Here is a 24,695-nt window from a genome sequence, read left to right on the forward strand (position 1 = left end):
ACCAGCATATTTCTGTCTCTTCATCGTAAGAATTAACTGTGCATATTTCTCAAGAGTTTTGAGCTGAGAATAAGGTAGTTTTTGTTGGTTACTGCCAGTTCTCTAAGAGCTCCATTTGCAAAGCTGTGTTTTATTCCTCTGTCCTGTAATCCTGATCCATGATGTATTTGCTCTGACAGCTTCCTTTTTGCTGGGTTCTGTCACATAAATTGAGTTACTCCACCAGAAATAAACATTTTTTTTTTATTCTCAGAGAGAGAAGAAAACAATCGATTTGCAAAAGTTTTATGAATAATAATATTTTAAATTTCCTGAACTTTTTTTTTTTTTGGCTTGATATAAAGTCTTTTGTAATATTGCTGAGACTGAACTTTAAAAACACAGCGTCTTCTGTGACTAGCTTTCTTTTAGCCTTCGCTTTTTATTACAGAATTCACCCAGCCTTGTTTTAACAAGGTACAGAATCTTCAGTAAGTGACCCAAATGTAGCATGGTAGTCTAACTCACTACATAATCATGTGAACTATTATGTCATTCAGATACACCGATATAACCATTACTAGAAAGAAATCCCAAACCAGAACCCTGTGGTGTTTTCTGGTTTTGGCAAGTTAATGGTATTGAAATGTGCTACACTGTCAACTTTGAAACTGAAGACATTACACCACTGCGGTGTGACTCATGCTATCTCAGTTCTCATCTGGAGACAAAGCCTGGGAGAGTCTGAAGTGGTTTTATTCTATATGTCCATTCAATCATAGCCTTTTTTCTTTTGCAAATATGCCAACACTGGTATCTGTTTCTATGCTGATTTTGTAATGTGGATATCTCTCTGTTGGAACTGAAATAGTTTGTTCTTAAATAGTCATATGTGTTATCCAACACCATCAGCTGACAGTAGCTTTACTCTTCTGACTGGGATTCCAGCAAGAAACCTAAACATGGAAAGCTTTATATTACATTGTTAACAGTCCATCTTTATTTTTACTGAAAGCAACAATTATTAATCCGAAGCTGTAAACTGTTCTCTTGTGATTGTGGAAAATGTTCCCAGTATGATGGCTAAATATGAGCGCATTTTTGAATACTTTTATATGTATGGAGTCAAAAGTTGGATTCCAAAATTAAGACAAGAATTTATTTAAGTTTAGCATTGGTCTGTCTCTAACAATCTCTGCAGTATAAACAGGAAATCTCTTTAGTTTTAATCTGCTATTTATTTTGTCTTTCTCACCAAAAGAAGGCTTATCTTTTTTTTTTTTTTCTTTTTTTTTTTTTTGTTATTTGGACAGATGGCTTGGAGACTACAACATAACATACAGCTTATGGAGTAGCACTCTGTTCTCAGTGAATGAAGCATTACATTGCCTTAACCTCTTTCTTTCTTTTCACCTTCCCACTTCGATAGCAAGAAGAGTCTAGAAGAACAGGTTTTTGGAAAGAAGGAGTGGGATAGTTTTTGGAAAGTTGTAACAAATGTAATTCTAGTATCACAGGACCACTGGACCCACAAGTTGGAATTTTTTCTCTGTATTTCCTGTTCACAGTAATGTCATTTTCTTGTTAAAGAACTTTTCCTGGAGAAAATACCTTACCAGCTGCACTGGGCTCCTTTGTTCTTCCACTAGCTTATACATGATTTTCTAGTTCTTGAAGAACTGAACATTATGTGATGGAATTTTTCAGAGGCAGGACCAGAGAACTTAGGTCAAAAATGTTTTGGAGTACCTGCAGGTACTATAGAATCTACGGTCTACAATTAGGCACTCTTTCTGCTTCAACTTTCCTAGGAAAGGGAAGTTATGCATGTTATTGGATTTGAAGGATTTCTAAGTTAGTATATCTGCATGCAAGGTGAGTGGAAGAGAAGAGTAAGAGACTAAAGTTACCAGCAAGAAGATTCAGGAAGAGTCAAATTTAACTAAACCACCTTGGTTTCCCATGCATTTTCTCTCATTTTCAAGAAGTGTAAAACCTGTTTCTTGTAGTTGCCAAGTTTACGTATATCTCTCTGTATCAGTTGACAATATATTGCTTGTGGAGACTGTACCTCTGTAACTTTCACCTTTCAGCTCTTCCCTCCTGCATCATGTGTGTGCATGTTCTTTTCCTAGTGATGTCTCCAGATGATGCAGAATTAATGCTAGCTGAGCTATATTTATCCCTCCTCGCCCAGCAGGATGGGTGGATGAAAGTAGTGAGTAATGGGAAAAGTTGCTGTTTAACAAACTGCAGAGGATGGTGCCTTTTGTTTGAGCTCTGTTCTTTCATAGCCATCCAAATTGTTAGCAACTTCCATACATTTCTGTGGGAATCTTTGATACTTAAAAGGTATAACGAAGAATAGCAACTAGCTTTAGAACCGAAAAATAGGCAACTAAAACTTTTACTCCTTAAAATACAGAAGTTGTTCCATATTGAAATGTGCAATGTTGACTTCTGATTGGACTGTGTACCTGCTTACGGCTCTCTTTCCAGCAGCAGTTTCATAGATCTGTTATCTGTGTGGAAGGCTGCGGTTTTGCCCTTTGCCGGCATAATCAGCTTAATGATCTAGGACTAAAAAATGGGACGATGAGAAGCAGGGAAGGAACTTGTTTGCTAATGTCGGGTATTCCCACACTTTGGCTTGAACTCCTTCCTGATCATAAAATCTTTTGTTGGGGTAAAGACATCTGTCTTTAGGGGCAAAGGGTCTCAGGGGCATAGGACCCCTTCCAATATGTATTTTTCAATAGTATATGCCTATTTATAGATGAGTCTCTGTTATTATGCAGTGCTATTGGCAAAATAAAATGCGGATTGTGTCTCCTTGGATTACTCAGGTGAATATAGTTCCTTCTACAAAAAAACCTAAACAAACAAACCCACCTCTGGCTAGTCTGGTATTTCAGTACTACAGTGACCTGCCAAGACAGCTAGAACGAGAGATCAGCTCAGCTACAAGCTCCTCTGGCCTCTGCAGCCTCTTCCTTTGTTGTTTGATCTTTGTATTCAAGGATTTCCTGCAATAATTTTGTTTTGTCTTTGTGTGACAGACAGTTGCTGCCCCAGACATCGTGACAGAGACCTGGAACAAGAAAATACCTCACCGAACTTCTAAAACCTCAAAAATGTCATTTAGAATAGAACTGCAATGTTGGATGGCCTCAAATTAGACTTTATCCTAGCTTTAATCCTTTTTTTTTTTCCCCAGCTCTGATTGTTATGTTCTTATGAGCAAGCAAGCAAGCACTGATGCACGAAGATGTAAGGTTGCTTCAGTATTGCATTTTACTTTCCCACGATAATGCAGCCAGCCAACCTGAAATTCACCCATATGTAATGGATTGCAGGGAAGTATAGCAATTCAGGTTTGTTGTGAGTCAGCCCTCTTAGGCTTCGAAAAAAAATAATCTCTGTGTATGTGTGCAACGTATAATTATAGGAGAAGCAGTAGCAACAGCTTCCATACAAAGATTACTGAATTCTTTTAAATTAAAAAAATTCTTATGATCTTTTAGTAAGTGTTCTGTGCCTTCATGGTTAGCAACAGGCCTTTGAAACTTGACAGGAGGATAATCCTGGTATCCTTTTTGTTCATTCTATGAAAAAATGCTTAGATTGCATGAATTATAAGGTATTGAAAAATACGATTTCTTGTGTTTGTTTTGTGCTATACATTTAGTTTTGGCAACATGTTAAAATCCTGCAATAATCTGCAGAGCTTGTGGATGCCCCATGTCAGCATCTTTCTTCTGCGTGCTATATGCTCTAGATGGGACACATAGAGAATCATAATCACCCTTCAGCTTGGAATATCCTTTTGCCTGCAAGTATTGTCCACTGGGAGCAAAGAAATGATGGTTCTGTACTTTCTTCTTTTCCTGACTGGAAATAATAATTTTTATTATGTAATACCTACTGTGCATTTGCACTGAATAGGACAAACAAAGACAGAGTATTGTCTACAGTTAGGGTATCAGCCTAGGTCTTGGGAGGTTCAATTCCCTAGCTGACTACAGATAAGGAAGGTAAAACTTTATACAAATAAATTAGCCTTTCTGTACCTCTGCTCCTTTTCTGTAGAATACGAAGAAGATGATTTTTCTATTTTCATGGCATAGAGTGAGAATGAAGGCATTTAAAAATGCTAGGTGCTCTGATAGTACAGTGGATTGAAGAACTTAGTGATGTTTTACTTGGTTGAGTTAAATTTACCTAGCTCTTTTCATTGTATAGTCTAAAGGAAACAGACTCCCATATATTAAAAAAAAACCCAAGAAAATCCGCCTTGTAGCATAACATCTATTACAAGGCAAAATTAAATTGCACAATTAATTGTTGCTGTGTCTTCGTTGTTGAGCGCGTCACTTATTAAATGTAATTCTAGCCTAACAGCTATAGTGTGCTATATAATGTAACATAAGGGATTTTTAATTGTATTTGGGTCCTACCATGGTTGACAAAACTGGCATTAACTTCAGTGGAAGCCAGATGAGATTACTAGATAAAAATTTCAAGAAAGTTCTTTTTTTTTTACCTTCTGTCATCAAAGCATTTAGGTTTTTCTGGTTTTTGGAAACTCTTAGCTTACAGAATATTGCATTATAAAGCCTATATGAAAACTTACCTTAAAAGAATGCTAACAAAGTTACAAAATGAAGCTTTCCAAAGACTTCAGAAAATGCTGAACTTCAAGGTGCCTTTGCAATAAAACAGTGAGCGAGCTAATGTCAGAGCTGCATTCATTCACAATTGCCATGTAGCCTCACTGTGCCTATACCACACTGCTGCCATATAATAGGAAAATAATAATTAAATATATCCCAGAGGTGGTTTTAGACGTAATTCTGCTTTGCGTGGGACAGGGGAGGAATCAGAGCCAAAATGCAAGAGGTTTTCTTAGGAAATAGATTGGACACTGTTTCTGTCTTCCAGGAAAGGATAAAAAAGCCAAAAATCTAGATGAAAGTAGAAATATTAACCCTGTTTTTTTGTTGTGGGAGTCGCCATAAAAATGGAAAAATATAAATCAATGCCATTAGTTAATGATAGGAAAATCAAAGTGAACTCAGAGGTATTATATGGGCCGTATTAGTATGGGATATCCAATTTTCATTGGCTGCTTTTCTGGACAAATGCATCCAAAGTTTCAAACACAAGTGTGGGCATACACTTCTGGAAAAAAAATCACTTTACTGTCATTTGGATTTTCTTATCTTCAAATTTTATAGCACTGTATCACACTGTCGTACTAATACAGTTCAAGAAAGATGTATTAGTGTATTGAGTGTACATGCGTAACTTGCTTTTTGGATCCCTTTAACTCGTTATCATTGGCTGTTAAATGTCTTTGAAAGTGGGAATATAAGAAATAAGTTGGAGATAGGAAAGAAAAACCTAATTTCCAGCAGTTCAGCTTCGGAATGGCAAATGACATCATCATTACTGCATGTATTTCTGTCTTTGTCAATAAGATTAGACTACACACTTTATTGTATTTTATCTTCTTTCCGTCATGTTTATTTTTTTCCTGTGTGTTTCACAGCAAAGTGCTAGTGATACTATTTCCTGGGAGACATCTGAAGTTATTAATTTGGACGTTAAACACCATCTTTAACTGTTTGCGATTAAAACCAGGGGTAAGTGAAGCTACGTATGAATAAGATGTTCCTCTGGCAATATGGACAAAAACGTCTGTACTACAGTCAATCTCCTTCAGTGAAATTGATTCAGTTTGTATTAAACGTTCTGTTGCTGTGGATGCTTATCAACAAAGATTTTGAGACAATGTTTTCAATGTGAGCATCAACAAAATGAGTTGTATGGGTAAACTCTTGGCCAAATTTTCTGAGGGTCAAGTTGGAAGAATTCTGTGACTTGGCTGGGATTTTTTTTTCAGAAATGTTTTGCTTCAGAAAACTTGGTTTGTTCAAGCACACTATTTTGCCAGGATAAATTAAATTATTATTATTATTTTTTTAAGAAGACAATAGTTCGTTGTTTGTCTTACTCTGAAATGTAAGATAATTGTATTCATACACATGCAGACATACATGCACAGTGTGCTGTAAGCTGGAAAACAGATAGTTTTGATTAACTCTGAAATATTTTATAACTTTCAGTTATTAAGACATTCAGGATTGCTACTTTTTCCTCTTACAAACCGTCAATGTTCTTTTAAGGTAGAAAAACACTTGTATACATAGGTTTTATATAAAATTATATCATTTATTTGGTGCTTGGTGCTTTGCCAAGCAAATTATTTTAATTAGCTAATTATTTTAATCAGTTGGTCGATGAAATTTCGTAATTTTAACTGTGTATACATTTTAGGCTAATGACTGCTAAAATGACTTTATGCTCTGTTATTAAGTGAAGAACTGAGAAATAAGTGACAGATCTGATGGGTATCTACCATGGTTCCAATACCTTGCTTCCCAGTTATTTGGAGGATGGTTTGCAGGTATTGTCTTATTGTGAACTTCTAGGCTCTTTATTCAAGGAATGGGTCTGCTCAATTTGTAATATATATGCATGTGTATATATTAAAAATATACTGAGCATATTAGTGTAACTCATTTATTGTAGCTATACACAAGAAAACTTGATTTATTTTTTTTTAAAGTCTGTGTTGGTTTTGTCTGTATGTAACTCATGTATCAAGCAGTTTTGGCAATACTTTGTTAAAAATCTAATGAAATCATATTTGAATGGCCTATACAGAAGTGCCACCTTCTGCATCTAACTGTGCAGTGAAACTGATAATTTCAATAAACAAATTATTTTTATATTTTCTGTATACATACCCTGTAAAAAAGACATTTCAAAGGTCAGCTAACCTGCACCGTCATATAAATTATTTTGACCTCTACAAAGAATCCTCACGAAACTTTCAGCTTCTAGGGAACCACTAACGAAAACATATTCTGTAAGTACAAACTTAGTCCTTTGAAGGTTTCCTCATATAGGCAGCTCTATCAAAGCTAAAGAAAACATTCAGATCATTCAGGTTGTGTAGGGCCAGAACTCAAGAAGGTAGAGTTTGGGATGCTCAGAAGAATAAATATATATGGTAAGGTGAAAAACATTCTAAAACCAGTGGCAACCTCACAGTCATCTAGAATCTGTGCTATAAAGTGACACTGATGATCAGCAGGCTCAAAAGCTCAAAAAGCCCTCCTGTATTTATATAGCACTGTAATGTGTTTTAGATCCATAATAACATGAGGCACAAACTAATGAGAACATTGACTCATAGGTTTGAAATCCGAGACAATGTTATAACTTTGTTACAATTACAGATTAGATGTTACAAAATACTCCTCCAGTGGTAGACAGTTACAGCTGGGAGTTTACATTCCTTTTGAAAATTATGCACAGGTGATGGGTGCTCAGAAATTAAGGAGTAAAACAGAGACTCCAAAACCACAAAGCCTGAGAAATTTGCCAATCATCCTGTATGAAACTGGCAGCAGAATTAGGACTTTCAAGATGTAAGTTTTCAAAGTCTAGGGAAGCATCATAACAAGACAGTCATCTCCCTTTCCCATTCCTCTCTTTGAGAGAGTTTTGTTTTTCACTTCCTGTACAGTATAATGGGCCCACCTTTGTCACCGCAGTCGGTAGCACTCCCTGTTTGTTACACACCACGGGATTTGGATGTATTATTTTATCCATGGCAGATAACAATCTAGGCCAGGTCTGTACAAGAAACGTTGAACTGGTTTGAAAAGAATGATTATAAGCCAGATGCACTTAAACAGTTTGCCACCTCCTCAAGTTGTTTTTGTAATTTACAAAATTCAGCTCAACTGATGGAACAGATGATAAAGTCAATTTAAGTCACCCAGTTTAGCGAGCTGCACCTGCAACTTTTCCCTCTAGACAAGGTCTTGCCTAGTAAGTAGGAGGATCAATGGCAGGTTAATGCAATTGGCAATGTGAGAAGCTGGAAAAAACAGACTTGTTATTTGTGTGTGCTATTTTGTAAACTATTCAGGCAGGAATTTTTTCTTCCTAGACCTCTTTAAAGTGACAGCTAACACTCTACTAAAATTAATACTAATAACATAGATAATGATGTGCTAAACTGTTTTCAATATAGTTATTCCAGTTTTACAGGAGTGTAGTACTGAACTGAATTTACTCCATTAAGACTAACACAGCTAACTGTAACAGTGGGCCACTTTGTGCCTTGAGCTGTGTGTGTTCGTTCTGATGGGAACAGCATGCTGAAGGAGAGATAAAAAGAGGTAGATGCAGGAAGAGAAGAATGTATCTCTTTGTTTAAATTTACTGTTCACACAGTACTTGTTTTCCTTGGCATACATTATTTGCTGTATAATCTAATAAATAAATAAAAGCACTGATTGTTTGAAGCATGCTGAGTGATGACCTGAACTAGCAAGTATGCCTTGATGGAGAACTCTTACTTAGAGAAACAGAACTTTTGTTCATCAGTGTAGAATCAGATTATTTGCTGTAGATGAAGGGCTTGATTCTTCTCTGTCTTGCACGATGCAAGGAAAATTAGATCCATGCAAAGCAATGGAGTGATTTGTTCGTTGATTGTGTTTTGATTTTTCTACATGCTGGCCCATTTCTACTTTTAACACAATACATTAAAATAACAGGGAGGAAAAAGCAGTGAAAAATGGTGGTGTTTTTTTTTTTTTTTTCCTCAGCTATTTGCTCTGTGTTTCCTGTCCAGCAGTCAGTGTAAAAGGAGGAATGGCTCTAGAGAAGGTGCAATGCCACAGCTATACCAAGAATTTATTCTGTTGATATTAAGAGGCAGAGCAGCAAGTACAGTATCAGTTTCTGCTGTGTTGCTGAATAAACTGTGGAATAAACTGTTGCTGAATAAACTTCTACAGTGTAGAATACGTATCCTCCTAAAACTTACTTCCTCTCACAGCATGTGCCTCTGCTTTCAGCAAGTGACTTATGCTATATTAGCAATAAAAGGGAAAGAAAAGCCAGATTTTTAAAGGTGCTTAGGCAGCTGAAGAGGTAGGTAGATGACTAATAGGATTTAGGATCCAAGCCTGAGAAACCTAAGTATCTTTAAAAGTCTTACATAAAATTCTTACAGAAAGCCTTCAATTTCCCTACCCTACCCTAACCAGTTGTAACCTACCATCATGCCATTATTTTAATTAGCAAATTCTCATGCCCTGGAAGGACTGGTTTGACAGGTATTTCTGATAATTCCAAAGGTATTTGTTTTCCACACAAATTACCCTATATTCTATAGATAAAAAATATTGCTCTGGAGAGGTAGGCCTCTCCTGTAGATAGCATTTGGGATTATCTCTGCAAGTGTTGCTTTACCAGTGACGTACTTGCTACTGGTGACATAACTTACTTTCAAAGGCAAGTTGTGCTTTATGCCACGAAATAATGGGCTGCTCAGTAGGTGGAAAGCCAGTCCAGGTGACCCTCCAGGCCATCTAACTCCATAGGGGGAATGAAATCCAAGCCCCACTTCCTCTGTCACACCTTTCAGCTATTTCCGTCGCTTCTTCCCAGGTCCTACCCCACCGCTGTTGGTGGCATACGGTCCAAGCCCAGTGTTGAACTGGGGCAGCAGGATGCGTGGCTGTCGGACCTGCGCTCCAGGCAAGGCAGCAGCCGCCGGACAGGGACGCCTGGGGCCCGGGGACGCAGACCCTCGCCCCACGCCAGCCCCATGACTCCGTCGGCGTCCCGCGATGGAGCGCACCCGTCCTGCCTCACTGGGACGGTCCTGCCGGGAAGCCCGCCGCAGGGACACCAGCCCGGGGGGCCGAGGCGGCAGCCGGCCCCTGCGGAGCTGCCCGGGGCCGCTGCGGGCGCGCTCAGCCCCACACAGGTGCCGGCGGGAGCCCCGCGCTGCCGCCGCCCCCGCCCGCGGCCCGGCCGCGCTTCCGCCCGCGTCAGCTGACTGCGGCGAGGAAGCGGCGGCGGCCTCAGCCCGGCCCGGCCCCGAGCCCGCGGAAGCCTCAGCGCGGCCGCCCCCGCAGCCATGGCAGGGGTCGTGGTGAGCGGAGCCCAAGTAAGTGTCCGCGGCTCGCAGGGCCCGGGCGACGGCGGCCCCACCTGCCGGAGGGAGGCAGCCCGCCCCGGCCGGCGCGTCCCCGCCCCCGGCGCTGGTAGTGGCTGCCCGAACTTTGCTCCGGCTTCCCGCCGCTCGGCCGCGGGCCTCGCTGAGCCAGAGCCGGGGCCGGGGCCGGTCCTGGCCGGAGGAGGCTCCCGCGGGGGTGGGGGGCGGCGGGCTCGCACGGGGCCGAGGCGTTTTAGTTTCCAGCCGCGTGTAGGCACCGCGCTGCGGGACGCTGCTCAGGTATTGCCTGCCTGGCTAACGCGCTGCTCCGAGCCCGCCGCAAGGAAGGAGCCGAGGAGCCGTCCCTGCCCGCGAAAGCACCGGGCGGCGGGGGGGGGGAGAAGGCGGGGCGGCCCCCGGGGGCGTGCGCGGAGCGGCGCGGGTTGGAGGTGAGCGTGTGTGCGCCGGCCGTGCTCTTCCCTAACGGAGCGTCGGGGAAATGGGTGGCAGGGCATTGTGACCCTGCCGCTTCTGCTGCTGCAGCCTGCCCAGACGCAACAGGCGTGTTCCCGAGGCGTTCCTGCGGGAGCCGGGCGGCCCTAGCAGCTCGCTCCCGTGCGAGCTGTGCCGCGGGCGGCGGAGCCCGATCCGCGCTCCGGAGGCGTCGAGCTCCGGTTGCTCCTGGGCCCCGCCGCTTTCTGGGTTGAGCAGGCTGCGGGAAGAAAGTGGAGGAGAAGGACTGAAATATGCTGTGTTGTTCCTGCTGAAAGTAAACACTATGCATGTTTCGTCTTGGTTAAAGAAGGAAGTTGGGAAGTAAACCAAATCCTACTGGCTTTACCCAGTGCCTTATTTAGCTACTGAAAAATGTTCTGGCTAAAAATGGATGTCATTACTGCTGAACCTGTGACTAAAGCTGACACATTTATTTATTCCCCCCCCACCCCCCGCAAAAAAAAGAAAAAAAAAAAGCTTGTCGTCTTTTTGAAAATTGTTTGCCTTTAAACCAGGGTGGTGCCCATTTAGTGGCTTCTTTAATCTGGTCGCTGTTTCTGTGTGGAATTCATGGAAACGTGTGTGTGGTATGGGGGCAATTGGCTAATTTTGCAGCTGCTGCAGGAAACGGTTTCTGTGGTCTCTGTGGTGCACTATGGCAGAGTAACAAGCTGCCTTCTTCCCTTGAGCCCCTTCAAGTAAACCATACTCTTAATTTGGCTATATGCCTAACGTACAATCTCCTAACAGCATAGAGTAAAATATAGTGCTCAACTGACTGGAAATGTTCTCCAGATGTAATTCCTTTCAATGGAAGGGAATATGTAATATCTAGAGTTCATACATGACATATTTGGTGACGTTCTTTAATAAAGATGTTACTTTATGAATTACTAAGATTACAATATCATCGTAGAGTGGTTGCAGAAATTGAACAATAATAACTGAAACTAAACTCTGAAAACCAAACTCTGAAACTAAAGCAGAAGAGAGGTGCAATTGCTGTTGACTGGTTAACTTATGTTTTTTACAAAGTATTTAAAACATGTTTTTTCCTGAATTACATACAGTGTGTTGAAGACTCTGCAAGAATATCTGAGACGTCCATAGCCTATCTGATGCTGGGCTTTGTGGGAAACTTTCTGAACATTAAGCAGGGCACCAGTAATAAGAATGATTGACTGTGACCAACCTGTGTTAGATCTGAGTTGGAGAATTAGGCAATGGAAACAGCTGCATCCAGTTTTTAATCCCATGTGGTGTTCTGTGACTGGTACAGAAAAATCTTAAGAAATCTCCTATTGGTGATGTGCCTTGCACCTGAAGAGCTGAGAAGTCTTGGGAAAAGTGTGCTTGCTCTCATCTCTCGGTGATGACGTCTTTGGATATGTGCTTGAAAGCTCACACTCCTTTTGAGGGTATTTGAGATGGATGCAAAAGGAAGGATACCGGATGATGTACATTTTATTGTTTTCTTTGCAAAAGAGTTTGAACTGAAAGAATGAAAATGAAGAAATGTTATTCTTCTGTTGTCCAGGCTATTGAAGTCTTGTTTTATATCAGCATTGTTCAAGTATTAAAGAACAGAAGAGTAGGGAAATAAGTCTTGAAAGCTTGTTCAAAAAGGCTTATTGTATATTGTATTACTGGCAGTCGCTGAAGTTCTTGCAGTGAAGAGAGTTATTGGATATCCAAAGCAAGTTCATGTATATGGGGGTATAGAGATCTGAAGTTGAATGCACTTTGTGTGTTTTGTGGAAAAATAAATCTATTTGTTTTAAATTGAAAAAGGTGCTTGTACTGTGATTGTGCTGAAGTGGACTTTGTGGAAGTAAAATTCCTGTTAGAAGGCCTCAGCATCAAAAGGTCCTGACAACCATATTCATCTGCAAATATGCCTGTGTATAATCTGTTTGTACCAGTTGTGCAAATATATTTGTATATTACAACAGTACAAAGGCTGAAGCTTTGCAATGTTTTGTGTATTTTGCCTCCTCTGTGCTCCAAAACACATTTGTAGAACGTTTATAGCCAGGTAAGTTTCTGAAGCAGTGGGAATGCAGATCAGAGTCTCTTGCTCAGTCTTTACCACTCTTCCCTGCATGAAAAGCGAAGTGGTGGTCTGTGTTCTTGCTGTGTTTGTAGTTGCTCAAGATGGTCTTGTGCTCCTGATGTTAATAGGCATCATATTTTAATAATTTATATTTCAACACCTTACGTTGAAATAAATGCTTAATCAAAAATCTTATTCTGCTGTTAATTGAACTAAATACTTAATCAAAAATCTTATTCTGCTGTTAATTTGTTGTCTTTCCAAGGGTTTGCAAACATTAGTTTAAAGAAATCTACCATTCAGTGAAGAATGAAGCACATCTTGTATGCATACCTGCATGTATGTTGTAAAGTGTGTTGTAGTTGTCTTGGATGAAAACTGGAGGGGAAAAAAGCTGCATATTTAATTCAATAAATTCTGCAAAACGGTTTCTGTTATGTCCAAACCATTAGGATGCCAGCTACCCAAATGGGCTCCTTTCCCTTTGTCCTTATATTTGCTAAAGTCATCTGCATGTCAGGTAGCAGAATTTATTGCAAGAGCAGGTATGGTTTAACAAGGGGAAGAAGTTGTTAAACTGAGCTTCAACCTACCTGTTTTCTGCTCGTAAAAATTATTTCACTGTTGTCAGCTTTATCTGTTGAAGTTATTGAACAAAATGGATTAAATGGGATGCAATATAGTATTATCAGATTGCAATAATTTTTAGAGTGTGAGAGACTGGGATGACTTACAAAAGTACGCACTGTCAGTCTGCTCTGCGGAGTTGTCTATTTTAACAGAAAGTGAAAGATTAGCAAAACAAAGTTTGCCTGACTTTTTTTTGCATATTTTTCATCTAACATCTTTTAGACCAGTGGGATCTGGTCTTGAAATTGACTTTATATTAAATATTTAGATAATAGCAATATCTTATAGATAGTGGTCTAACACAGTGTTGAAGTCTAGTTAACTAGTGTGTTGCCGTTTAAAGGCAACTAAGATTTCTTTACTATAAAATCTGAAATGTCAGTGTTTATGCTGATATTTTGAACACTGGAAGGATTAGCCGATATAGATGGCTATAATTCATGACAATAGGTTTGGCAGGCTTTGTGGGGATTCTTTGAAGAAATCAAACCAAAGACTTATAAGACAGTACAGCAGAGAGAATAGAAAAAGTTTAGCTGTTTTATTGTTTGTGTTTTTTTTTCTGGAAATATTATTACTCACTTCATCTTGACTGAAAAAAAAAATCTGAGTAGACTATTTTTGCTATCACTAATTCTTCCTATGTTTGTTAAAGGTGGGTTAGATGGAGTGGTATAAGAAGAGGAAAGACATTCAAAAGTATTTTGGTTATAAGGAGAAGTGTGATCTGAACATAGATGTTGAAGACTGAAATCTTTAAGGCATACATGACTGTCTGAAAAAAGCTGCATGCTTGGTTTTTCAGATCTTGGGCAGCCCCCTTGCTCTGTCCCTAGAGTATCGCTGGGAATAATCATCTCCTGAAGGAATGGTTATGAGAATGGATGGACAGTACACTGCTTGAGTATTTCTGGACCAAAGTTTCCAAAGTGATCTTTCTAGTTTGCCTCTTGGTACACAACACACTAAAAGTCCTTTGAATGACTTCTGATCTTTCAAAAAAATTTCTTCTGGAGTGTATCAGAATGATACTACAAAGTAGTGTTAGATCAAAGTGTTAACAATAGAATGTAAGAAATGTGATGTATTTGGTCAAATTATTTTTACCTGAAAGGAGACAACACATCGTAGTAAGACTATAGGTGTAATAAATATTAAGCTGGTTGTATCAATAGGAAAATGAGATTATGATAGATTGTACAGCAGTAAAACTGATGTAGCTTAGAGCTGTAATGAATATTTACAATATTGTATGTTGTTGTTGGATCAATGAGACGAAATCTGGACAGGAAACTAAATAATCCACTAATGAAATGTTTCCTTTTTGCTTCCAATTCTCAGATATCCTACATTAGTCAAGACTGTGAAGAAATTCCAGAATTCCTAGGAAGAAAATATGGACATATGGCAAAAAGGCTAGATCTTAGCTTCAACTTGTTAAGGTATGTGGCAATATGTAGATTTTTCAAGTGCCATGTGGGACACCAACTCCAAAAATAGATTTTTTTTTTTTTTTTTTCCCCAAAATAGAAACATACATGTATTTCAGGTACATTTAGTTGTTATCAAGTGGACAACACCGTTTATGGGCAATGTTTGTTTCCTTTCTTGCACACTTGGAACACACATAACCAGGTGAGTCTGGAAATTCCTAGTGTTAAAATAAATGATACCTTATAAATGAGGAGCCTATGGTTTATTCTCCGCTCAAAATGGAAAATAAGCATCGTTGCCTAAAGAAGTGAAGAATGGGATCAAAAGTGAGTTGTTCTTAACCAAAATACAAGTAAGTGTGTGCTTCTCTCTGTTCATTTTATTTGTAGATCTCTGGTGATTACCATAAATGCTTTGTAATATTCTTTTGCCAGATGATATGTTTTGGTTTATGATTTTATTTTTGGGCAGCTGTGCAGTTAAGTGCTAAAACTAAATGCAGTTAGAATTTATAATAAATTTTAATTATTATAATATGTGGATTGATTTAGAATTCTATAGTATTCCCATTAGTTATTACAGTATCCTTTTTGATTTAATCCTTGTGAGAGAGCCTGGTGAGGTTCAGCAGTGTATTGTTCAGGTTGGCAACTCTGTAGGTAAGTTGGGAAAAAGGAATGGAGTGTGGTTTTCTGTTTAAGAAAAAGTGTAGTTTTTCAATTATAAGGTTGGACTCTTGAATTTTCCTTTTATTTTATTGAGGGTAAGCTTAGAGTCTGCTTGTGAGGAGTAAGACACATAAAAGTAGTCTGCTGGTGTCTTGTTCTTCTGGGGGAACACCACCATTGGTTTTGCCTTACACATCACTGATAAATGTTATACTGAGCCATTGTCAACTCTGAAAGACTGATTCCTACATGTAAGAGGCAGCAGAGTAGAGGAGGCACTAAACAGTCTCTGGATTGTTACTGTCTTATACTTCTGGCTAGTGACTCTGTACCTATGGAAATTGCAATCAGAAGAGAGAATTTTCCTGGGGGAGGGAATTGGATGGGCGTTTTTTCATAAAGGTAATTTTTGCATGTGTATTCAGCTTTAACACATCATCAGCAAGACTACTCCTTTACACCTCTGGAGGTACTACCTCTGGAAAAAAAAAAGTTTGTTTCTTTCATTTAATGCATGATTTGAAGAACAGTTCCTCTGAGTTTGTTTTATTTCATAAAGTATTAACATTAAATCTAGTTGTAAAATACCACTTTAGAACTTTAAGTCACGGGTTCATGTTTTCATGGAGAGCTAAATTGATGGTGTATTTCTCAAATCTATGTTTTCATCCCTTCTTTCCTTCCCTACCCAAAACAGTATCACTTAGCCTATTTTTCAGAAGTGATATTTGATTTTATTAGGGTTTGGGGAAAAAAAAGTGAGTTAAAATATTTTCTGAGGAAATGTGAGAGAAAGTGCTAGTTCTTAGGGTAGCTGCAATTGACTTTTGATGTAGGATAGCTTGCTGTTATAAAGCTGTAAAAATATTGTAAGGCCAGAAATCAGATCTGGGGAAAGGGGAGAGGTGTGGGTTGTGTGGGTTTTTTTTGTTTGTTTGTTTTTTACCTTATGGAACCCATACTAAATGTGAGGAGAGCATTAATATTTTCTTATTTGAGGTGGTAGCTATACTAAGCATATAGAAAGTCAGAGTGAAATATTTATTATACAGTTGCTGTTCAGACTGATCTCCACTAATATATGAACATTGTGCCTGCATATTATAGAGAGAGTCAGATAAGACGTAGAATAAATGTCATAGCCTTAAATGAATGTTGATACAGAAGAGATGTCTTGGGCAGCTGTTGAAGCAAGTGTAAACAGCAAGATCGTTGTCATCTTTAAACAAATATTATTGCTTCAAAAATCTGACAATGCTGTAGTAAGTATAGTGATGAGTTTAGTTTGTTGTTTCAGTGGGGAAGAAACTCTAAACTTAGTATCTCTTTACAAAGGAGTTTGATTTTGTAGAAAAACTTGCTGTCTGATAAAGACATAAGTTGACTGAAGACAAGTAAGGGTGATTAAAATCTAGAAGAAGATAAAGAGAATATTGTGCTTTGCTGGCACGACAGTTACTAGCAGTAAAGATGCTAGTTTTCATTATAATATGATTCATTATTAGATGAGAGCATGTGTGTGCTTGTTGAAGGAAAAAAATATTTCAGTGGTCACTAGTTTTTTTAGCCTATATTTAAACCAGAGAAATGCTGAAACGTTCAACAGTTACCTGTTCTCAGTGTTAGGCAGCAAATAAGTACTTACCAACCTTTTTAAAATGTTCTTTGGGTTTCTGTGTCCTGTTCTCTGTAGGTATGGCTACTGCTGAGTGTATTTTGAGAAGGAGTCATCTTCCTGTAGCAGGCAGTAAATTCTGTTACGTAAAAGTGTCAATAGAATTTCTGGCAAAATAACAATTACATTAAGAATTTAAGAAATTGAGCAGAGAGGGAAGTTTTTTTTATGTGTGGGCAGCAGGATTTGCAGTCATGTTATTTGATGTTACTGCCATGGATGTAGTTGCATGGAGAGACAGACAGATCTCTCTTGGTCCTAGTAACACGTTCGGCTTTGCGGTCGGTTGGCAGCAAACTCTTCTTGCAAGACGGTGCTGTCCTTTCTGAACCAGAAGTTGTGTCCAGTTGTAGACTTGCAGTCTTTGCTGTGCGCACACACATGCTCCTCCATGTAAGAGACTCCTATCGGAAAGATGTATTTGTACTGCATGATACAGACGTCACAAAGCTTTCTTATGCAACTGATATAATGTAATACTTGATTGAACAATTGCTTTAGTGAATTGTACTGGTTTTGGTACCACTATAATGTAGATAACTTGTTGCACAAGTCAGGATAGAGCCAGGTAAGTTATTTTGCCATTTAAGGCTTTTCACTGTAACTGTGTGTTTTCAGAGGCTTGTCCAAGTATAGTGGAAAAAGGGTGGGAAGACTGGCTGATGCTGTTAGTAAAGTGGGAAAGAATTAGTCAAACATGCTATATTTTGTGACTTACATGCAAACAACTTTTGCCAAGCTTATCCCTTAATAACATATTTCAAGAGATGCTGTTGTGTTTTTCTGGGAAATATAGCTTGTTGTTTTGTACAAACCAAAGAATTTCTCCCCTGCACCCCGCTCTTTTTTTTTTTAAAAAAAAAAACCCAACTTGTTGTATTGATACAAGTTTGGATAATAATTTTAAAAAATGTAGAGATATCTTCTAATTAATTATTAGTTGTTATGGCACTTCTGTCTATCTTCCTTTTTTTTCCTGCAAAGAAAAGTAATTATGTGGATTAAATGTTCTTGTGTGTGGTGGTTTTGTTGCTCAGATTTCTCAGATTTTTTCTTTTTAGACATGATATAAACACATGAATGTACATAGGACCGGAGAACTAAACTGGAGGAGGGGAGGATTGTCATTAGTTCTTTTGTATTGGTGATTCAATATAGAGGAAAATGTATATTTTTCTTCACCATTTTTTTCTGACTTCAGAGTGCTTCCCAGACTAGAGCTTTTCCTCTTTACTAAATAAAAATTAGGGCCTGTGTAGATGCGTAATTGTCTCGGTGTCAGATGTGGTAAATCTAATAACAACACTTGACTAAACACAAAAAGTTACTTTTGAAAGAATTGTCTTTCTTGTTTGCCTTTTACCAAGAACTAGCGTCTCTCCTTGATTACCCTGAGCAATTCATGGATCCAACACTCTTTCTTCTGGCAGCCACAGCAAAGTGGCCGTTACCAGTCGAAATGGTTACACATTTCCCCTTTTCCCTGGGAGGGAAAGGAAAGAGAGTGGTGAATAGCAAAAAGGGAACTTTTTATGGGGATGTTGGGGGGGGGAAAAAGAGGAGTAACAGCAATTTGTTGTGTATGAGGCAAAGGGAGAAACTGGTATATACTTAAAAGCCTGCTAGTTGTAATCAGCAAGATATGATGCCACTGGATTGCCTTCTATTTACATCTCGGGTGGACTCAAATTCTTGAACCTCAGACCGCTGTAGTCCACTTACGAATTATTTCTCACACTGTTTTCCTTACAGATTTTGTTTAAATTGTTTCTGATGTCTTTTGTTTCTTTTTGGGACTAACGAGGGGCTGTGAAGAAGATGCATCCAAACTCTTGTCAGATGCACAGCAAAAGGACAAGAGGCAGTCGTCACAGGTTGCAGCAAGGGAATTTCCAACTGTTTGTAAGGAAGGGCTTCACAATGAGAAAGGTTGAATGGAAGAGGTGCCCAGAGAGGCTATGGAACCTCCATCCTGGGTGATATTCAGAGTGTAACTGGACAAAGCTCCAAGCAACCTGATCAAACTTTGAAGTCGCCCTGTTGTGAGCAGGGGATTGGACTAGATGACCTCTAGATACCCCTTCTGACCTAAATTATGCTGTGATTCTGCATCTTTATTGGTGTGGTCATCATAAAATGGCCTGAGTTTAATAGCTCTTTTGATTTGATATTGGTAGTGATTTTTGGCTATTTATACTGTGTGTTTTCAATAAGGCACGTTTCAGCAGCAGAGATGTTTTGCTTTGGAAATCTGCTCTTGAGTCTGTCATGGCAACTATATTTGATAGCCTTCCCTGATAATAAAGTACTGTAAAGGCCACTATTTTTTTTCATAATATGTGGAAAGCATTCCCCGGTTCCCATTTAATGAAAGCATAGACTATGGGAATGAAAGTCACTGATGTGCCAGTGTTAGTGTTACTGGGAGGCTTTGCTGAAAAGGATTTCAAGAGGGAATGAAAAACTATTGTTGATCATTGAAAGTTAAAGATTTCATTTGGGAAAAAAAAAAGGTAAATAATAATCACTGGTGAAGGAAAAAAAGGAATAAATAAATAAGAAAGATGTAATTAATGTAGGTAGGGAGTAGAGATTTGGATGAAATACGGAGTTGTTTTTTTTAGATGCATCTTGCTGTTTTGTGGAGAGAAAACCCCACCTATTCAAAGGTTCTTTTGTTTGTCTTAGATATTTTCTTATATATATCATTATATGTGCAAAATTTCTCCTTTTGCATTAAAGGCTAAACGCACGCCAGTTCTTGAATAACAGATGTCAGTGTTTTTGTACAAACAGGTGGCATGTTTTTATAAATAACATCGACAGTTCAATTCACAGAAAGTCCGTCTTCTAATTTTGTCCTCAATACTTTCAAACATGTGAGTTGTTTTCCTTTCTCTTACAGAGATTTCTTCTGGGTCTAAGCTATGAGGCGAAAGGGAGAGTGAATCTTTAATCTTGGCCAATGAGGGAGGATTAATCCAATAATTGTGCTCATGGAGATACAGATATCTCTTCCCTCTCTCTAGGGTGCAGATTATTTCTGCTAGAAGCATGAATAATTTGCACAGTGTGTGCTTGTGCATATTTTCCACTGTCCGATTAAGAGGGTGTATGTATGAAAACATCCCCTTGAACTTTAATCTTAGTCTGGAATGTTCCTCCATGACTTTTGTGAGGCTGAGGCTTTGTAATATCCTCTCTGTGGACTAGAGATTGTTGTTTCTCTCTTCTGCCTGCTGTTTTCTTGCCTGGGGGAATATGCAAGTGGCAGCTTGAAACTGGGCTTCAGTTTTACAGGGCATGTTCCTCTTTGTGAGTTGAGTATGTGAAATAGAGGGGTTTTTTTTGTTGTTTTTTTTTGTTTGCCACCTTCCCAGTCTTTGCAGCAGTGAGACATGCAGAACAGGAAGATGAACAACAAAAAAGATGGAGAGATGGAAATAAAAGCCAGAATTCAAAACAAAGTGTGACATATTTTTAGAAGCCTTTAGACTGATCTTTATAGCATTTTAAAATGTTGAAGAAAATGCACTATTGTTAAAACTTTTTGATGGTTGTATTTATAAGGCAGAAAAATATTTTCACCATAATTGGGTAACTCTTAATCGTAGCAATTGCATATTTATCAGTGTGAGGGGCTGTTATTAATGTAGCTGTCATGCACAAACACATTTCTGCATTAAATCCATTTAGTATGTGCATTATTCGGTCTAGAATGTCACCAGGACATCAAAGCCCCCTTAGGCATAAGAGCACAGTGCCCTGCTGTGGCTGCAGAAAGGGCTTGATCAATAAATGTAACATGTTAATGCAGAGCAAATAGAATAAAAGATTTCTTTGACAAGACATGAAAAATCACCTTGTGGCAGCTGGCATGGTGATGCCATTTCAGCGGAGACACTAGCAAAGTTGATCTGACAAGTAAAGAGGAGAGATGATGGTTATAAGGTGCTTTTGTTTCAAACTTCTTTCTTGACCTGTCAGGTTTTGAAGGAGCCTGAATGGCCCTTTTTTGTCATGTGAAAATTGTAGTCTTAGGCAGTTATGAAGCAGTTATCTCTTCTCAAATTGTGAATGCTGCTGTTTAATTGATTCACTTAGCATTTGAAACTGTCACGCATTAATAATTGCTAAATCCTGTAGATACTGCTCCAGTGTGTCATGCTTAAATGTGTAGTTATCAGAAAATTAATATCCTTAATGAACCGATGCTTTCAAACTAGCATTGCATGAAATCTCTTTTGCCCTTTCATTTGCTGAAGGTGTATCAGCCGGTTTTCAGAGAAACCCCTCCCGACAGTTGTGTGGTTTTATTTTTTTTTTTTTTGATGCCCGACAAATGCCAGCTTTGCTTTGGGTACATAGTGTGCTCAATGACAATAAATATAGTAATTATGCTGGAGTTAGTAATTAACATAATTATAGTCAATTACGACAAATACAGTGCAGAGCTAAATAAATGAGAGTGAGAAATTAGAAAGCTAATTGATTTACCTTACTTGCTGCTTTTTCTTGCAACTAGCAGTTGCAGATTTTCTGCAGGAGGAAGAGTGTTGTTTACAAATAGCTGATTGTGTTTTGAAATGATTCTGTCTTATGGCTCTCGCTCCTGTTTCTTTTACACTGAGGTGAAGAGGACTGAAATATGGAGTAGTGATTAAAAGGAGAAAGGAGCTGCTGTTCTGTCCTCACTGAACGCTTTGAAGGAAAATGTATGTACTTGCTTTAATTTTAGATGCTTACAGTATTGAAGGGAAAAAACAAGTCCTAGTTCTTCACAAGCAAAACACATTGCTAGAGAAATTTTGGTCATATATTTTAATTCGCTTAGATTTGGCCTGAATTATCTCAGAGACATCTATCTATCTGTTTATTGACCTTAGAAAGATCTGCACAGCACTGGTTAGCTAAAGAAAGAATTCAAATTGTTAAGTAATCCAAGTGTGTTGAAACAATATGCCCTTGTTCAGCCATCAGTTTCAATAATTTAGAACTATTGGACCAGTGGAGATGCATAGTATCATAACATTTGTGCACATTATAATTGCCTGTTTTGTTTCAAGATGATTTATAGTATGTTGTCTGAAATAAGTGTATTGGAGCTATGCAGTTAATCTGTTTCGCTCTCGTTTTTTTGTTTTCTTTCAAGCATGACTACAGTTTACTATGTGAAAAGAGAATTAATATGTTTAAGTATTGAAGATTTTGTATTTTTTTTCAAAAGAAGATGTTTAGTAGTAGCTCAGATTTCTTTCTTACTCTAAACCAGTGGTTTACAAATGTTCGTAGATTTTATACTTGAAATAATTCACTGTTTCAAGGCAAATGGAATTGTATTTAGAGACTTCAGCAAAGAGTGTTTTTCACAGCTAAGCAACCTGAAATGTATAAATTCTTGATAATTTTTCTCCTACTGTTGCAGTGATGTATCAAGTTCAAATGAGTAGGTTTGGTTTGTAGTCTGAGGTGAGTACTCAGAGTTTACTTGCAAGGGATGTCCTACTGTAAGCACAAGATGCTGTTTTTTAAGTAATGTTGAAATGTAGTGAATGCCTGAAAATAAATATACACTAACACTGCTAAGGGTAGTCATTCTTTAGAAGCAATTCAGTTGGAAATCAATTTGCTAAATGAAATATTTATATACAAGGAATCATTTAAATTATTTAAAATTTACAGACGTAATGTCTTTCAGATGAAGTCTTGCATGTTTATTAATCACTATGGACTATGTTATGCATATATATCTTTTATTCCAATAATTATGAAGTGGTCTTGTCCTGCTAGATGTACTGAAGACAAGTGTGATGATGGGTTTGCTTTCTACATGGGTAATGCCCAGGGAGTTGTATGAGATAAAGTTTTATAGGTGCATGTCTATTGTAAAAATGGAAGGAGAGTATTGCCAGTAACAAAAAGGATTTTAGACTTCAAATATTAATTCTACTTTTGATAGTTGATAGACAATCAAAACTAAATCTACTCCTTGCTCTCTTCTTCCCCTCCTTTTCCCTCTCACCATGCCTCCCCTTTTCAAAAGTGGCATTTCAACAGGAACCAAATGTGATCTGGGTAATGTATAAGGAAGACTTTTTATTTCCCCTTTGAAAACTTTGAATAATATTAAAAAATACTATTAAGATATACCTTGTCTCGCATACAACAGCCATGCCTGTCTTCTGTTGTCAACTTTAAATGTGACTATAGAATATTTGCTTTTACAAAGTATTATCTGCGTGTATTTTTGTGATTTGTATGTTTTCCTGCTGTGTTTGATTTGATAAGTTATTTTTCCAAACTCAGTAATATGTAAGGACAAACTTAGAGTATAAATTTTTGTATTTCAGTTTTGTACTGGTGACTGTTATCTTCTTTAGTCCCAACAGCCTCTCTTTTTGTCCATTGATCCTTGCTTGACTTTTTATGGCCACATAGTCACTAACAGACTGTGAAAACACTGTAGTATATATACCTCTGACCCCCAGTGCTGGCCATTATCCATTGATTTACTGTATCTGACAGATCAGAACATAAGATTGTTTTCTGTTCTGCCTTTCTCAAGAAGGCTTAACGTTGTGGAAGGAGTTGTCTTGAGAGTGTATAGCGTGGCAGAATTGAGCAAAAGCTTGTTACCTGAATCTTTGGTGGGGGAGTCTGTGTGTGTTCATATTGTGTAGTGGAGAATTCTTGGAGGATTACTAGAGCTGTTAAATCTGGTAAAAATGATAAACATATTGCACAATTTGACATTAAGTAAAATAAGGTTGTGAGCTTGAACTGTTACATCCTTAAATATAGCTAGTGAATATTGCTGTGATGGATGATGAAAGTTGATTTTTTGGTGACATCCATCTCTAAGAGGCTGTTGCAATCATGAGTAAAGGTGAAATCAGTACTCCTGAACAAAGGTGAGTAACAAACTCCTTGGACTTGAACAGAGATCAGATGTCATATTAAGCACGCATTGACTCAAGGCTATTGATAAGACCTTTTGACTGAGACAGAGCATTCCCCAGTGAACTGATGTTTGCATCACATCATTTTCTTTGTGTTTTACTGGGCAGAGAGTGAACAGCTTTCTCTTGATCTGGTTTCCTGTGTGAGACTGAAGTTAGTTTTTGGAGTGGAGTTGCAGGCTAAATCCGCACGATCTACACTTGTTCTCTGGCTACCCAGAGGGCTTAATTCACTGGCACAGTCAATCCAGCTCCTCTGTGAGAACTGTAATCAGTCTTACACAAAAATTTGTTTTTGTTTTGAATTCTATTCTGAATGGCAGGAATCTGTGTCAGATTGAGAGAAAACCAGTTAGTTAATAAATGGAAGACTACTGCAATCTATGGAAAGTATTGGCATTTGGAGGAGAAAGTGGTTTAGCTTTCAAAGAATGTCAATAATTTGCAAATAACGTCTTGGCGACTTCTCCTGAGTAGTCTATGGTTATCTGGATTTTAAGACTGAATACTATGTTTTTTAAAGAGCATTGGGAGCTAAAGAAAAGGGCATGACAAAGAGCATGTTGTAAGTATAGTAATCAGATGGACCATTCTTATTTTCTGACTTCCTTAATCTCTCTTACTCTAAAACAGTATTACCTCATCACTGCTGTTGTGAAACAAGAGCAAAGGACTGCAGAAATAACTTTTGTCTGAGGACAAGGAACTTGACTGAAGGGAAGAACCTGCATTAACCCTGGAGCTATTGTCTCTGTCTTTTCCTCTCTGTTTT

General features: G+C 38.4%; 1 protein-coding gene across 3 annotated transcripts in view; it reads left to right on the forward strand.

Moving 5' to 3' along the window:
* Positions 1 to 9,991: 9,991 nt before the first annotated feature.
* LRMDA (leucine rich melanocyte differentiation associated) overlaps positions 9,992 to 24,695 on the forward strand; it is a 688,129-nt gene continuing 673,425 nt past the window's right edge. For all 3 annotated transcript variants that reach the window (XM_086616874.1, XM_086616875.1, XM_086616876.1), the window contains exons 1-2: positions 9,992 to 10,021; positions 14,529 to 14,629. In XM_086616874.1, the coding sequence (XP_086473000.1) occupies positions 9,992 to 10,021; positions 14,529 to 14,629 (131 nt within the window). The remainder of the gene's footprint in view (positions 10,022 to 14,528; positions 14,630 to 24,695) is intronic.

The sequence above is a fragment of the Tauraco erythrolophus genome, chromosome 9 (genome assembly GCF_009769465.1).
Source record: "Tauraco erythrolophus isolate bTauEry1 chromosome 9, bTauEry1.pri, whole genome shotgun sequence".
In the NCBI taxonomy this organism is placed as follows: domain Eukaryota; kingdom Metazoa; phylum Chordata; class Aves; order Musophagiformes; family Musophagidae; genus Tauraco; species Tauraco erythrolophus.